The 16,123-nt window shown below is 43.4% G+C and overlaps 3 protein-coding genes across 3 annotated transcripts in view; 2 read left to right on the plus strand and 1 right to left on the minus strand.

The window, feature by feature from the left end:
• SmD1 (small ribonucleoprotein particle protein SmD1) overlaps positions 1–3,662 on the plus strand; it is a 27,917-nt gene extending 24,255 nt beyond the window's left edge. Inside the window, exon 5 of the mRNA XM_050193669.3 lies at positions 3,142–3,662. The gene's annotated coding sequence lies outside the window, so the exon portion shown is untranslated. The remainder of the gene's footprint in view (positions 1–3,141) is intronic.
• The window catches only part of LOC126545717 (uncharacterized), a 502,749-nt gene that overhangs the window by 213,609 nt on the left and 273,017 nt on the right, over positions 1–16,123 (minus strand). The gene's annotated exons all lie outside the window — the stretch shown is intronic.
• Positions 7,965–14,846, plus strand: LOC126545708 (mpv17-like protein 2). The gene is made up of 3 exons (XM_050193664.3): positions 7,965–8,488; positions 9,316–9,581; positions 10,142–14,846. The coding sequence occupies exons 2-3, from the start codon at positions 9,358–9,360 to the stop codon at positions 10,488–10,490; spliced, it is 573 nt and encodes a 190-aa protein (XP_050049621.2). The 5' UTR covers positions 7,965–8,488; positions 9,316–9,357; the 3' UTR covers positions 10,491–14,846.

Here is a 16,123-nt window from a genome sequence, read left to right on the forward strand (position 1 = left end):
ATACTCATTGTAACTATACCGTGTCCAGAAATTGTTAGATATATAGAATAATTCAATGTAAACGGGTTCGATATAGTCGGGTTTGACTGTATTCGTATAAAAACTTTAAGTTGTTCGACCAGCACTTGTCCTCCCTTCTTTCTCGTGTTTCGTTTGTGTGTGCACTGCCCAAGAATGGAAACCACTTCTGTTGCATGCGCTAGCAGTGGCCGAAGTTCTCATGAATATGTGCATGATGCATTGAACATGACCGAAGTTCATTCCTGCATCACCACTGCACCGATCGATCGAGTTACTGGACGATACACGCCCGCGTCTTGGTCGCGCCAGCATTGCTGAAGCAGAAATGATTACTAATACTTCTATCTTCCACTTCTTGAGCACTATTAAAAAATGGCCAGGCTATTTTATTTACATTGCTGCATCAATTCTATATTGTAGGGGACATACTAGTTAAAGTTGTGTGCGCATGTAGTACTTGTGCTATGCGGCGATATGCAGTGAAACCTCGTTAAACCGTAGTTGGCCGGAGCTCAGAAAAAGTACGTACTAAACGGTAGTACTGTTTAACCGAAATAGCACGAGATCGCCCACTTACCTGTCGCGCGACAAAAGCGTTATTTTCGTTTGATGCCGCGGCGGCCTAGCAGCGACGGCAGCGGCCTCAAACTTACTGAAGCTGCGTGCCAGCTTTTCCGCCAGCCCCCTCTTCTCGGCAAAAACTTGCATGGCAGATTCCTCGTTGGCGTTACGTATTCTCCGTGCACGCGCGCGGTAGCGCTGCAGAAGTCACAGGGCGCCTTTTTCATTGTGGGGTGCTGTTATCACCGTGACGATTGCATTCATGAGGCTGATGTAACGCGCAGCTTCTGCCATTGTTGGGCCTGAATTTCCCACGCTGTCGCTTTCCATGTCGTCCTCACCACTGTCGCTAGTCCACACTTCGACAACAACAGAGGCAACGATGGCGAAAAGTCGAACCTCATAGCCATCTCTTCGCAGTCGCAGCAGCGCTTCCAAGCAACTTCGCATTCCAAACGATGCACATTGTAGATAACAGTAGATCCCTGTTGCGTGCCAGCACCGACTTCGTGTCATGTTCTACAGCACGAACAATGTCTATTTTTCTTCTATGCTGAGCGCCCGGCGCCTTTTTTATCCAAGCTTCGGCATGACTCGAGTCCTCGCTTGCACTACGCCACAACGCTCCATAGAATAAAGGACCAACTTGACGCTCTCTGGCACGGCGCCGAAATGATGTTGATGTTGATGTGGCTTCACACGCAAACGCACAGGGCGCTTGCAGGCCGTTGTTCCGATGTCTGAGGTTTGTTGTTCTGCCGGGCTGCCCGATGGATACGACGCACTGCCATGTTTGCGCGACGAAAAGTGGAAACACTACGTGTTAACTGACACGTATGCAATAAGCTGGTGTGGTTTATGCGGATACAAAACACATTATGTTCAATGGCCGCTAAGTCGGGGATTTGACTTTACTACTTTTAAAAGGAAACTACTGTTTAAGCGGGTACAGTTTAAAGAGGTTTTACTGTATTTTGTTTAGTATTTCCGCAGAGTGTCGATGGAAGTCCATTGTCACCATCAGAGACAACACGGATTTGTAGCAAACATTTCATGGGAAACTGCAACAATGACTTTAGCTAACACGCATCGTATGTGCTGACGATGTTTCCGGCGGCATATACGATGTTTCCAATTACCTGCTCAGTCACTTACATGGCTAAACAGACGCTGCCCTTTCGCTGCATTGCAGCCATGAAAATAATCGTCAAGCATACCGATCTTCTTAAGGTCAATAGAAACGTGTACATCGTCCTTCGAATAAAATATCCACGTACACAAACTAGGCACACACCGCGCGCGGTATGAAATGTGCCCAAACACACGCAGCTCAAGAGGCAATCAAGGTTGTGTGAACGAGAGATGGAAGAGGTGTACACCCGCTAGTTGAATTTTTCCCCACATGCGGCGCTCTTGCGGCAGCACCACTCGGTGGTGCCGTTCTTGTCTATACGCAGCTGCGCACCCAGCTTTAGAGGTGATCTACCACGTGTGCAAAGAGTGGGCATGCCGTCAGATAAGCCATCTTCCTGCACATTTAGTATTGGAGCTTGTGTAATCTCAAGTTTCAGTGACCCGTTGGAGCGAGAGGCAGACTAAGCATTCACCCTTCGCTGCCGGTGCTTTTCATGATAGCGTCGTCGCAGTGCAGGCGACACTATCAGCCATTTGGACGGATTGCGCACGAAAGCGGGGCTGGCTCCGCTTAATTCATACCACCGATCTGAAGATGTCGTTGACGTGGCATAAAACCGTATCATCCATCGCCGACTCCCAAATTCGTCAAATGGAATTGTTCTCTCATTCAATTTAGCTTTATTGTTTTTTGATTGTCCGATAATTCGGAAAATTCTGCAGCCCCTTTCCATGCAAGAAAAATCGATCGGCAACTCTACTTACTCGCATAAAAGGTGGAATTTCAGTAGAACAAAATTTCGATATAACAAAGCAAATTGCCAATTTTACCGACTTGGTTATATCGAGGTTTAACTGTACCCTAATCGAATGTTGTGAGCTGGCATTATTGCTTGAAAATCTTCCTAGGGGGGCAGGGCAGGTCAAAAATGGTGCTTTTGATGGTAAGTAACGTGCTCAATGCAGCATCTCTCCACCGAGACAGACGCTGCCACCAAAGGGTCATTGGAGTCACCTTAGTGATCAGGCACATGTGGGCAGACTGTTCAGGTTTGAAATAAGTTTTAGCCCATAGAAAAGCATGGGCCCCATCTGGGACCTTTAGTCGGGATCGAAATAATGGAAGTCTTCTGTATATATTTTATTTTTTTGCAAGAAACTTTCAGTTTGCTGTTCAGTGCATGTTTGTCATCACGCTTTCTTAGTCTGTTCTTTGTGCTACCCCCACTCATAAAAAAAAACATTTTTGCAGCCACATTGATCAGTTCATTTGGGTTATCTTGACAGGGCTGAGGAGTTTCCTGCAGATTTTAACACACTTGGGGTTATGGTTGTGACATCTTACATTCGAATGTGTCCTGTGAATGTGTTATGAGTAATGGTGTATTTAGTCTGATGCAAATCTATTTCATTTTCCCCTCCCAGGTGTGCAAGCAAGACGTCGCCTTAGAAGTGCAGTGCCAGTTGTGGGGGCTGTGTTCGGAGTCACTGCAATTAGGCGGAGCAACAGTTTTTTCTTTTCTTCATCCTACTGGCCTCGCCATTGCTGTTATGTTGATTGAACCTTCATTCATGTTTACTTTTCCAGACTTTCCCACAAGCTCCAGCCATCTCATATTAAAATATCATGACCCTAACAAATAATCATATGTTCACATACACAGGAGGTGAATCCTAATTAAAATACTTTGCTTTAGCTGCGTGTTGCATACGTAAAGCCATTCAAAATAAGTTGCTCTTCCTCAAAGCAGTGACATGAGGCTTCCTTTTGCATGGATATTAACTTGTACCGTAGCATCCATTTATGCTGCACTGGTTTTGCTTTTGATTTTTACATTTGGGACTACATCACACATTTGCATTGTACATATATACGAACTGTCTTATCATCTGACAAATATTTGTTTAGTTGAACTTGCAGTGAAATAAAATGCATGGTGCCGCAATTCATAGTGTGGTCACTTGATCGGTTTTCTTACAGCAGATATGTTCCTGAGGGTGTTCAGATGCAAATGTGCTTTGTACCTAGTTATGTCTTGGCATAGTGCTAGAATAGTTATTTGGTGGATTTTGCACAAAACCAGCCGACGAATATGATTCAGTTCATGCTAATGATTACATATTTGCAGTATAGAAGTGTGACAAGGTGACCTCGTCCAGCACTACGTCTCACACTGGCTGGCTTTGTACAGCTGTTATTGCAACTAAATGTTGGGTATACTTGATGGTGTGCATGTCCGATTATGATATTTATGAAAATGGAGCTTGTTTCCAGAAATCATTTTACCCATTAGTAAACTTTAGTTTATCATCAGTCGAGAGATGCGGCTATCGCATTGCGAAAAATGGTCAGAAAATCTATTTTTTTAAGAATTGCATCTTCAGTCTCTGTAACTCTTTTTTTCTATCTGATTCCGAAATATCACTGAAAGCCACATATAAGTGGTCTAAAACATTTGTTCTATCAGCCAAGGCAGCGTAGATTTTCACGGCAATCACGAAATAACAGCGTTTTCTAAGCCACCTCTTCGGAACGGCGCAACCGAGCGTTGCCGTCTTTGTTTCGTTGGAAGCGATGCGGACATCGCGAGCGAGCTTCGCGCGTGGAATCGTCAGATACGCGGCTATGCTTTTCAGCTCTCGGTGTTTCGGAATTCGTGACCAAGCGTTTCGCACATAGGCGTCTCTGACTCGGCGATCAAGCTCATCGCGCGCGGCCTTATCGGACTTTCATCATCATAAGCCTATTTTATGTGCAGGTCACTCCAGGACGAAGCCTCCCTTCACCTAAGCATTTCGTGCTTCGGCACCTCTGACTGTGCAACTATACTCTTTGGCAAAATTACACCCTTTGGGTCGTATCTTGCCACACAACGTCATCTGTCTTGGCCGCATTTCCTCTAACGCTGCGAGCCCGCTACTTAAGTCGTGAACGGCATGCGAGTTATCAGCATGACAGCATTCTAGACAGGAAAGTAACGAGCGCAGCGTTTTCAAGAAAGGAAATGCGAGCAAGACAGATGACGATTATCGTTGTGTGGCAAGATATGACCCAAAGGGTGTACATTTGTTTGAGTGCTATAAGTTCATCGAGCGTCGACTCCTCGAGCCCACGGCTGCACACACTTAAGCAAAATTATACCCTTTTGCCACAACAATAATCATCGTCTGTCTTGTCCGCATTTCCTTTCTTTAGCACGGTGAACCCGGTACTTCCCAATAACGAACGGCATGTGCGTTGTTATCATGACATAGTATTCCCGACAGGAAAGTAGCGGGCGCGGCGTTTTCAAGGAAGGAAACGCAAGCAAGGCTGATGATTGTTGTGTGGCAGATACACCCCAAAGGGTGTAACTTTGCCTGAGAGCTCTTAAACAAAATGTACACCCTTTGGGGTGTGTATTTGCCACACAATGATAGTCGTCTGTCTTGCGTTTCCTTTCTTCAAAACGCCGTGCTCGCTACTTTCCTGTCGGGAATGCTCTGCCATGCTGATAACGCGCACGCCGTTCGTGGCTTGGAAGTACCGGGCTCGCAGAGGAAATGCGGACAAGACAAATCACCATTATTGTTCTGTGCCAAGATACGACCCAACGGGTGTTAAGAGTAAGAATTTCGCGCATCGGCACCTCGGACCCGCGACCAAGCGCATCGCGCGCCGCCTCTGTTGTCACGATGTCTTGTAAGAATAACACCACCCCTTCATAAAGAACATCATGAGCTCTGTTCCCTAAGCTCGTTGGGCTGGCATGCACACCTGGCCTATCGGTGGGTGTCTGATTGTAAGGTCCACAGCCATTGTCAAAGGAAGACTCTGAAGGTTGCTGTAAGCCGTCGTTCAGCCACATGTACACTCTTAGAGGAAGTTACACCCTTTGGGGTGTATTTTTCACACTACAATAATCGTCAGCTGCCTTGTTTGCGTTTCCTTTCTTGAAAACGCCGCGCCCGCTACTTTCCTGTCGGCAATGCTATGTCATGCTGATAACGCGCATTCCGTTCGTTACTGGGAAGTACCGGGCTCGCAGCGTTAAAGAAAGGAAATGCGGACAAGACAGATGACGTTTATTGTGTGACAAGATACGGCTCAAAGGGTGTAAACTTTCCTTAGAGTGCACACAACGATATTCGCCATCCTGGCATGCGTTTCCTTTCTTGAAAACGCCGCGCCCTCTACTTTCCTGTCGTGAATGCTACACTCTAAAAAAATTTTGCACCCTTTTGAGTGTATCCCTGCCACACAACGATAATTGTCATCTGCTTTGATGCGTTTCCTTGAAAACACCGCGCCCGCTACTTTCCTGTCGGAAATGCTGTCATGCCCATAACGCGCATGCCGTTTGTTACTGGAAAATACCGGGCTCGCAGCGTTAAAGAAAGGAAACGCATCAAGGCTGGTGACGATTATCGTTGTTTGGCAGAGCTACACCCCAAAGAGTGCAAACTTAAAAACGTTTGCACCCTTTGGTGTGTATATCTGCCACACAACGATAATCGTCACCTGCCTTGATGCGTTTCCTTTCTTTAACGCTGCGAGCCCGGTATTTTCCAGTAACGAACGGCATGCGCGTTATGGGCATGACAGCATTCCCGACAGGAAAGTATAGCGGGCGCGGTGTTTTCAAGAAAGGAAACGCATCAAGGCAGATGACGATTATCGTTCACTCTACACTCTTAGGCAAAGTTACACCCTTTGGCTTGCCCCTTCTGCCACACAACAATAATCGTTATCTGCCTTGATGCGTTTCCTTTCTTTAACCCTGCGAGCCCGGTACTTTCCAGTAACGAACGGCACGCGCGTTATCAGCATAGAACAGTTTACACCCTTTGGAGTGCCCCTTCTGATAACGCGCGTGCCGTTCGTTACTGGAAAGTTCCGGGCTCGCAGCGTTAAAGAAAGGAAACGCATCAAGCCAGATAACGATTATTGTTGTGTGGCAGAAGGGGCAAGCCAAACGATATAACTTTGCCTAAGAGTGTAAGAACAGTTTACACCCTTTGGAGTGCCCCGTCTGCCACATAACGATAACCATCTGCCTTGATGCGTTTCCTTTCTTTAACGCTGCGAGCCCGGAACTTTCCAGTAACGAACGGCACGCGCGTTATCAGAAGGGGCACTCCAAAGGGTGTAAACTGTTCTATGCTAACGAACGGCATGCGCGCTATCATGCTGATAACGCGCATGCCGTTCGTTACTGGAAAGCACCGGGCTCGCAGCGTTAAAGAAAGGAAACGCATAAAGGCAGATGACGATTATCGTTGTGTGGCAGAAGGGGCACTCCAAAGGGTGTAAACTGCTCTTAGAGTGTTGTGCGGCAGATATACACCCCAAAGGGTGCAAACATTTTTTAGAGTATGTAGTGCTGATAACGCGCATACTGTTCGTTACTGGGAAGTACCGGGCTCGCAGCGTTAAAGAAAGATAACGCGAGCAAGACAGATGACGATTATCGTTGTGTGTCAATAGGGTGTAATTTTGCTTAAGAGTGATACACTCTAAGAACAGGTTACACCCTTTGGAGTGCCCCTTCTGCCACACAACGATAATCGTCATATCTGCCTTGATGCGTTTCCTTTCTTTAAGCTGCGAGCCCGGTACTTTCCAGTATAAACGAACGGCACGCGCGTTATCAGCATGATAGCATTTCGTGCCGTTCGTTTATACTGGAAAGTACCGGGCTCGCAGCTTAAAGAAAGGAAACGCATCAAGGCAGATGACGATTATCGTTGTGTGGCAGAAGGGGCACTCCAAAGGGTGTAACTTTGCCTAAGAGTGATATATCATGTAAGGACCACAGGCGTCACACTAACCACAGGTGCATATGATTGTTTTTGCACGAAGCGGCGGCGAGGGAGAGAGCATTCAGGTACCCTGATCGTTACTTGTCCCGCTATTTGTCCGCTTTTAGTAGCATTCTCCGGAATTTAACGAAAAACTGTTCTCCACAGTTTTTTGTTTTTTTTAAGTGATGTTTTGCGGCGAGCACGAGGGTCCTGAATATTTGGCTGCGCGTGTTCAAAAAAAGATTTTGCGCTCATCGCTGCACTGTTCTTGCTCAGATTTCGCATAACGATCGCATTTTGGCGTCGACTTCGTTTAGTATAACACTTGGCGCGATTAGTTGCTTTTTTTAAAGACAAAAACGAGAAACTTATGGGAAAAATGGCTTCTGAAAAGCCAGTCCTGGCATAAACTTGTGTCGCTACCTGCCGTCACCTGCAGAAAGCAGCGTTTCATGGAGGGCTGCCGCGTGTTGCCCGCTCCTGGAACATGCCTAGAACGCTGCTTCCTGCAGGTGCCACAATTTTCGTAGGAAACTCTATGGTAACGACAGTTGGTGAATCAAGTTTATGCTTGCGCCGTCGCGGCTGCAGCTCGCATACCCATAAGCGCAGGCAAATTTCCACTTTTTTCTTAGAAACCAGGCAATTAACTATGCCAAGTGTTATACTAACTAAATGAAGTCAACGCCAAAATGCGATCTTTCTGCAAAAGTTGAGCAAGAACAATTCAGCAGTGAGCGCAAAATCTTTTTTTTTTTATTTTTGAACACGCGCAGCCAAATATTCAGGTTCCTGTATTTAGGGACTTGTAGTAGTTCGGTCAGGCCACCTTGTGTGTACGGCAGGTCTCGCGTGTTCATTCATTCTGCTGGCAGTGTAACTCACTCACGCGTATTACCATGCCGTTTTTCTAAGATCCTCTTTCAGCTTTAGTCAGCTTTAGGTTGGGACAGTACTTTTATACAGAACCACATGTATTGCGTGTCTGGTAAGCTCCAAGTCTGGCCTTGTAGTACCCTTATCTGAAGCCCTTGTTTTCGATTTTTCGTCTTCTCTGTGAAGTGCGTTTTAATTGACCTTGCGCCGTCTAATGTCCTCGTGCTGCAAAGTTTGAATCAGCCATTCTAACACCATAGTTTAAACACAGGGGGTATAAAACTCAAGACGGAGTTTAGTTTGCCATGACCTCTGAGAATTTAGATGTTTACACAAGTGTCACGTTTAGGAAACTGAATAAACAACGAACGACGTTTCGCATTTTAGCAAGCAGTATGTTCACTTGCGCTTGCTGATTTAGCTGTAGTGTGCTAGATTAGGAGACTATAGATTTAACTGTTTTAGCCCAAGGAGTTCACATAAACTTGCGTTAATTGCGGCAATTGCTCATAAGGATGACACTGCGAACTTGCCAGTAATTACAGCTCGTGATAGCCTTATGTTAATTTTAGCTCATCGAATGTATAGCACCACTGTAACGAAGTTTCCAGTTTACCGGGCATATAAACTTCGACAAACGCTAGTAGAAGGCAATATCATGCGCTGTTTATTTATTTATTTATTCATTCATTTATATATTACTTTACAGGCTCTACTTCGAGCGTAAGGTGAGGGGGTCATACACAGAAGTAGGGATGCTAAAAAGCGTAAAATGTGCTACTGTACAAATAAAATGCAGCATAACAAGAAGACTAACAACGACAGTAATAAAAACTAATTTCAAGAGTGATACAATCACTCAAAAATATACGTCATAATGAAGATGTGCTAAGCAGAATATAAAATCGTTCTTTTTTTTTTTTTTTTTTTTTTTTGCAGCACTAGAATATACGAAAGGTGTGGTTTCGACGACTGCATCCAATGACACATGGAGCCGTGCACTTCTTAAGAAAATTTAGTCATGTGCTTTTCGGCCGCCACTTGGTGGCAACCAACGCCACAATATCAACAGTCATGGGCATTGTCGGTGACCTCGTCCAGCAGCACTACGAAGTTATGTCCGGCCACCAGGTTGCCATCAATTCAGTGCGGACATCGCACATGGCAGCGGCTGGTCTGACTACTGGCATGGTGTGTCACTATTGGTGAGAACTGACTTGTCCAAAACTTCTCTGTTATTTTAGCATATTGGATGAATTGAAGTAAAGTTCCACCAGTCTCAAATGAAGGCGATAAGGTGCCTTTTTTGCATATAACTTTTGCTGAGCATTCGTGTCAACATTTGTAACAAGATATTGGTATTTATTCTGTATTCCTCCAAGTCGCTAACCTTGCAGATGCCTTAAATCAGCTCTTGCATTGTTTATACACCTTCACCTCAACCAGTGTAATCATCCGATGGGTTTGTGTAGCGGAACATACACAGCACACTGCCTAATTTTGTTGGACAATCAGTGACATGTATGAAGAAAGTGGAGCTAGGTGTTCTTGATTTAACAAAAATGGTTCTAACAAAAAAAAAAGATGTGACGCACATGTTTGTGCAAAAAAAAAATATTGTTTTAAAGGTGTATCAGCAGGTATCAGCATGCATTTAGCATAGAATATGCAGCAATGAAAAATGCCAAGAACGATATGTATGAAGTCATTACAATCATAAACTCATGAGTAATTCATCAATCAGGTTGTGCCACTTTGTCTGCAGGTATGTCTTACTCGACCGGTGGATGCTGGGGCGGTCCGTGCGCACTGTTTTGCTGAAGGTGCTCTATGACCAAGTCGTGTTTTCACCCATCAATCTTGTTGTTTATTTTGGCACGGTGGGTTTGCTAGAGCGTTCCAGCTGTGCCAAACTGAGCCATGAGCTCTGGTTTAAAGGTGGTGCCATCTATAAGGTTGAATGGATAGTTTGGCCACCTGCACAGTTTCTCAACTTTTATGTCCTTCCTCTTAGGTATCGTGTCTTCTTTGACAACCTCATTTCCTTTGGTTTTGATGTGTACTTACCGTATGTCAAGTATAAGGACCACAGGCCTCACACCAACCACAGCTGATTGTTTTGCGTGTTGAACTACTGTTATTGTTTACAAAGGCTAAAGCAGTCGCAACAGAAAACAAAGTTTCTACATCTTCAGTAAGCCTAAGACATGTGTGAAGGTGCCTTGGAAAGTGGAGCTTAACAGAATTGCACTGAATCTATGGGATACTAAGCAGAGATTCGCACTGTCACAAGGAAGTAAATGCCAGCCTAGTGGCCAGGTGCCTTTTACTATTTTTGCGATATGTTCAACTGAACTGAACGATAAAGCTTAAGAGGAAGCTTTAGCTCGGGTGCTCCTATCTAAATACATGTAAAAGGAGAATTCGTTTTTCTCGGCAACCACTGCACCAAATTTGATAAGGTTTGTTGCATTTGAAAGAAAAACTTAAAATCTGGTGACTGTTGGTTTCAGATTCTTTATTTAGGTCGTGAATTTTTAATTAAAAATTGGCAAAAATTGGAAATTTTCATAGAACGAAACTATCAAGTTTACAACTCTGTAACTCAGCAACGAAAATTCATAATACAATTCCCTGAATTGCACCTAATAGTACATCTCAAGCGGACAAAATTGATATCTTACACACAAATCTCAAAAAATGTAATATGGAAATACAGCTTTTGTAGAACCCTTGTAAACAACGTAACGAATTCACGTAATATATAAAATGACGTATCGAATTTGTCTGCTTTGAATGATCTAATGGATGCCATTTACAGAACCGAGATACCTGTTTTTTATGCATAGCTATGAATCTGTAAACTTCGTGCTTCTATTTTTTTCAAATTTTCGAATTTTTGAAAATATTTTTAACAAAATTCAAGACCTAAATAAAAATTCCGCGACCAACAGTCACTAGAATTTAACTTGTTCTCTCAAATGCAACAAATTTCCTTAAAATCGGTCTAGGGGTTATCTCAAAAACGTTTTTGTGTTTTTACATGTATTTGAATAGGCCGCGTCGGAGTTGGGCCCGAGCTAAAGCTTCCTCTTAACAGAATTCATCTTTGGAGTCTAGTGTATCTCGAAGTTCTGTTGACGCACCAAGTGTAATGATGTTTACAAGAATTCTTGCATGAAAAACATGATTGCCACGTCTGTTTCACACTGCTTCAGTGCAGGTGTGGTACTATATCATATTTAGCTTCCTCCTCCTCTTCTTAGATGAGTGTTTTGCCAGATGTGCAGCAAAACCAAAATGGATTTAAAGGGACACTAAAGGCAAATACTAAGTCGACATTGACTGTTTAAATACCATTGCAGAAATATCATAATGCATGTTTCGTGCCAAGAAAAGACTTCGTTTATGGGAAATATATATCTAAAGGGTACGAATACCTTTTCTGAAATTCAAATCTCCCGCCACCCAACCGGGGGAGTGGTGACATTACATACGCCATCACTAAATTAAGGGGCTTTAGCCATCATCACCCTGTGCTGCTGCCAGTGAGTAAAATGGCGGCCGACAGACGGCGGTACCGAGCCAAGACAGAGCGGCGGATTCGCCGCTGCAGCTGTTGTTTGGTCAAGTGGCATAGACCGTTCGGGCATCCCGCAACATCACATGCAAGTTGAATTCCTTGCTACTTGCAGTTTGTGCAAGTGTCGCAAGCCAGCAAAACCAGCGCAGCACTACGCGATAACGAAACTACTGAAATGCGAAAGCGTGGGCGGCGCAGAGTCGAGCGAAAACAAAACCTTTCGACCACCCGCGTCGTTATCAAGGGTGAATTCAGTGAGTTCTTTTTCTGAATATGAAATAGAACTGGACAAGTAGCATTTTTTTTCATCCTATAATACAGTACAAGGATGTTTTCAGCAACGAGTGGTTGAGTACTAGTGCCAGAACTTAACTGAGGAGTGCTTTCGTCATCGGGCAAGTACTTGAATGCCCCGGGAGAGTCTCTAATCATGTCCTGCATTTACCTCAATTTCTTGATTACTAAAGCTCTGTTCGCAATAATATTGACGCCTTAGAGATTCTTGGGCACTAATCTATCACCTTAGCTTGACTTAGTAGTTGCCTTTAGTGTTCCTTTAATATATATATGCTGAGTGATTGAAATGTGTCACAAGGCTCTGCAAAATGCTATAAGGGGACCACCATAGTAGATGTCAGGCATACCAGGTTCACAAGATTGTTGAGGACATGGCTTCGATTTGCCATAGGCATTAACATCACATTCTATTTGTCTAGGCACTAAACTTTGCCTTCACTAACCCCTTTGTCACCTATTTAGCAAATTTATTTGAAAGTAAGGGCTTCCAACCTGACACAGGAGATGGAGCTGTGCCTTGCCTCAGTCGCAAACAACGGTGACTTGCAGATTGCTACCATCTTGAATGTTGCCAAATCTTTTCTTTTTGGGCTGAGACAACAGTTTGTGGGCAATTATGATCTTAACCGAAGAGAAATAAGCATTGCCAGTGGTCAGGTGTCATTTAGGCAATTGAGTTTCTCCAGCAGATGAAGGCTGTGATGAGTGAGAATCATGAAAAGCAAATTATGACCATTGTGGAGCAGCATCAAGTGGCCAATTCAGCAGTTAAGTTTTCTATGCACAGTGTCATTAGACGCTATTCCTAAGTAATGGATTTGCTTGCTTCTACAGTGCCTGCACTACCCGAGAGTAGCTAGCTGTGAACTTCTGTGGCTGTCACTTTAAAAGTGGTGTCCTAGTTGTGAACATGAACCTGCTACACTGCTATGTATGGGGGGGCATCACCAAGAAAGAGACAAACAGCCACACAATGCTAAAAATTCAAAGGGCTACCATTGTGGAAGCACTGCCAAACATCAACACACACAGATATCTGTTCTGAGCATGCAGTCATTATTGAAGTTGAAGTCAGTAGTTGAAGCTGAGGATTGTTTTGTTCAACTGTCTTGGAAAACAGTGGTATAAGAAACAACGTAAAAGATTTGGAACAAATATATCTATTCTTGTTTGGAATATTGTTGCTTTTGGGAAGTTGTCACTATGTCCTCAAATACCTCATGTACCTGTTATTCTGTCATATAGAATTCTTTACGATACATCAAAACCTTAGCGCACTCAATGTCGTGCTCAGCAGCAAAATACACCAACAGTAAGCCACTTCAGTTGCATGTTTGAACAAATTAAGATGGGCCATCTGGCTGGTTCACAATAATCCATCATCAGAAATCGCACATGAAAAATAGACGCAAGTTTCAAAGTTCTGCTTGTGTGTCTTGCTTTGCTCAATGTGTACTTTATAAAGAATTTGCTTTCTTCCCTTCGAGTCGTGTTAACTACACAAACTGTAATTTACAGTGTACAGTCACATCCAGGGCAAACCTGTTGCTAAATTCTGAGTGTGAAAGCTATAGTTATGTTATACTTAGTCAATATGCCTGTGTACACCACATTCCACTCTTAAAGGTAACATCCACTTCAAACTTTGTCATCAATTTCAGCTGAGATGTGATGTGAAGGCATGCACACTATACTCGCATTCACAGATGCCTGACTGGTGCTTCATACAAGGCCCTCTTTTCTGATTAAGTTGAACATATTCACTTTATTACTGTTTAGGTGTTTCCTTTGAGAGTGCACATTACTGTGTGTGCATGAGTGCATGAGTTCTCATGTATGGCCTACTCATAACTGTGTGCTTCAGACAATTCACTGTAAAGCAATGGCAGCATAATTTAACTTTTTAATAATCAAAACTAATACGAACAAGTTACATTTAAGTGAAAACAAGAGCACTGGTAAAAGCAGCATGACAATAAATTTCACTGCAGCCTGAGGTTTATAGAAAGCTTGATTACAGTTTCTACAAAAGGGCTTGTGTTACTGCAGCATGTCTAAAAAAGAAAATAATGTTTGTGATTTGACAATATATTTTCATTCTTGCAGCTGATATCGTAAGCCTTTTTTTTTTTTCTTCAGATATATAAAGCCATAAACAATGATAGTGGTGACCAACATTTGGCATAAAATTATTGAACGTCTTAATTGCTGTGAGGCTTTCTGCATAGCAGCAGCAACAGCAGCAGGTTTCATGATAGAATGATAGGGGTCGCAAACTTGCCTGTGAAGTGTTTCTGTTACAAACATGTTGTGTTAACATTGACATGGTAATGAACAGTGTAACGTTGGCAGCTGTGCATGTATAGATAGCAGTAGATGCTATGGCTGTTTTGTGTATTTATTCTACTTTAAGTGCCTTACAATGAGAGCTCTGTAAATATTGCTGAATCTTTCTTGTGTCACACAGAGGCATGCAAACCAGCATGGAGTCTTACTCTGTCCTATGTATACAAATATGTAAATATGTGTAATGATTCTGTATATGTATCTTTACTGTTGCTTTTTATTAAATTTTATTTTTCATTAGGTATTTTGGATGCAGTATTGTGAAGGTTTATGACATCAGTGTACATTTTACTTGTTTGTTGGATATTTATGTGGATGTTCATGTAACCAATAATATGAATGACTGCTGCAAGTGCCATTACTGCTGTTTAACATTATCAGTGTGTGTCGCTAATCCTACGCTCCCAAGCTTGTTCATTTGAGCAGCAATATATCTAGCTTTAAGCTGTGATGCTTTAACAAGCATTACACCTACAAAATTCGACTGCGGGAGGGGCCCACCGATAATGTTGTTGAGGCGTGCTGGGATGTCTTGGTAATGAAACGTAACATAACAGCGATATAATTAATTTTAGAGCGCAGTACTTAGGCAGCCGTTCCTGTGGCAAACATTGGCATCGGATGCATCGGCAGCACAACTGAGTGAACGAGCAGCGAAACATGAAAAAGCGAATGCGGAGTGGGATACGAAAGACACGAGCTGCGAATAGCGGAGACCAATGAGAGTGGCCCCTTCAGTGGCGTGTGTGTGGGAAACTGGTTCTATGCGGACCCGCCCAACCGCTCGGTGTGTGCTCGTAACTGGTCTCAGCCGGACCGCTCATTTTATACTATTGTCAGCTCTCGCTAGTGCTTATTTGGTTTACTTGGCTTGGTCTTGTTCACACTTGCTTCGATTGTGATGGTTTGCGATTGTTTTGTAACCTGATTTTATGCACAACATGAATCGTGTAGTACTTTCTGGAAGTCGCACGACACCAGCGATTACACTGCAGCCTTTGACGAGTCATGTATGAAAGCCGACGCGCTTGACCCGCAGATCAAATTTTCGACGATTGCCGACTCCGCTACATGTCCCTCTCAAATTCTTTGCCTCATTACAATGTCATGAAATGAAAACACATAGAGAGCTGCGCTAAAGTTTTGCATTAGGGAGTATTGTTATCATCTGTGAATATTTTGGATATAATGAAGTAAATCGAACAATTGGTCGCCTATGCAGTATTCGGCTGCTGCAACAAAACTTAAAATGCAAGACCCAAGATTATATCAGTTGCAGTGATGCAAGAATTTGTTTGCTCACAGCGCAGGCATGTATTTGGTAGCAAAATGTGAAACACTTGATTAAAGCAACTTGAAACGGCAAATTCTGGGTGCGCATGCGCATTTTAGCCAACAGCTTGGGGGCACTACTTGAGCGGCTTATTGTAATATTTCATTAATAAATTCGAGAATAAATAAATTCGAGAAACAAATTCTGGTAATTGTTGGAAGCAAAATTTTGATTTAGGACATTACTTT

Source organism: Dermacentor andersoni, chromosome 1, assembly GCF_023375885.2.
Source record: "Dermacentor andersoni chromosome 1, qqDerAnde1_hic_scaffold, whole genome shotgun sequence".
Taxonomy (NCBI): Eukaryota; Metazoa; Arthropoda; class Arachnida; order Ixodida; family Ixodidae; genus Dermacentor; species Dermacentor andersoni.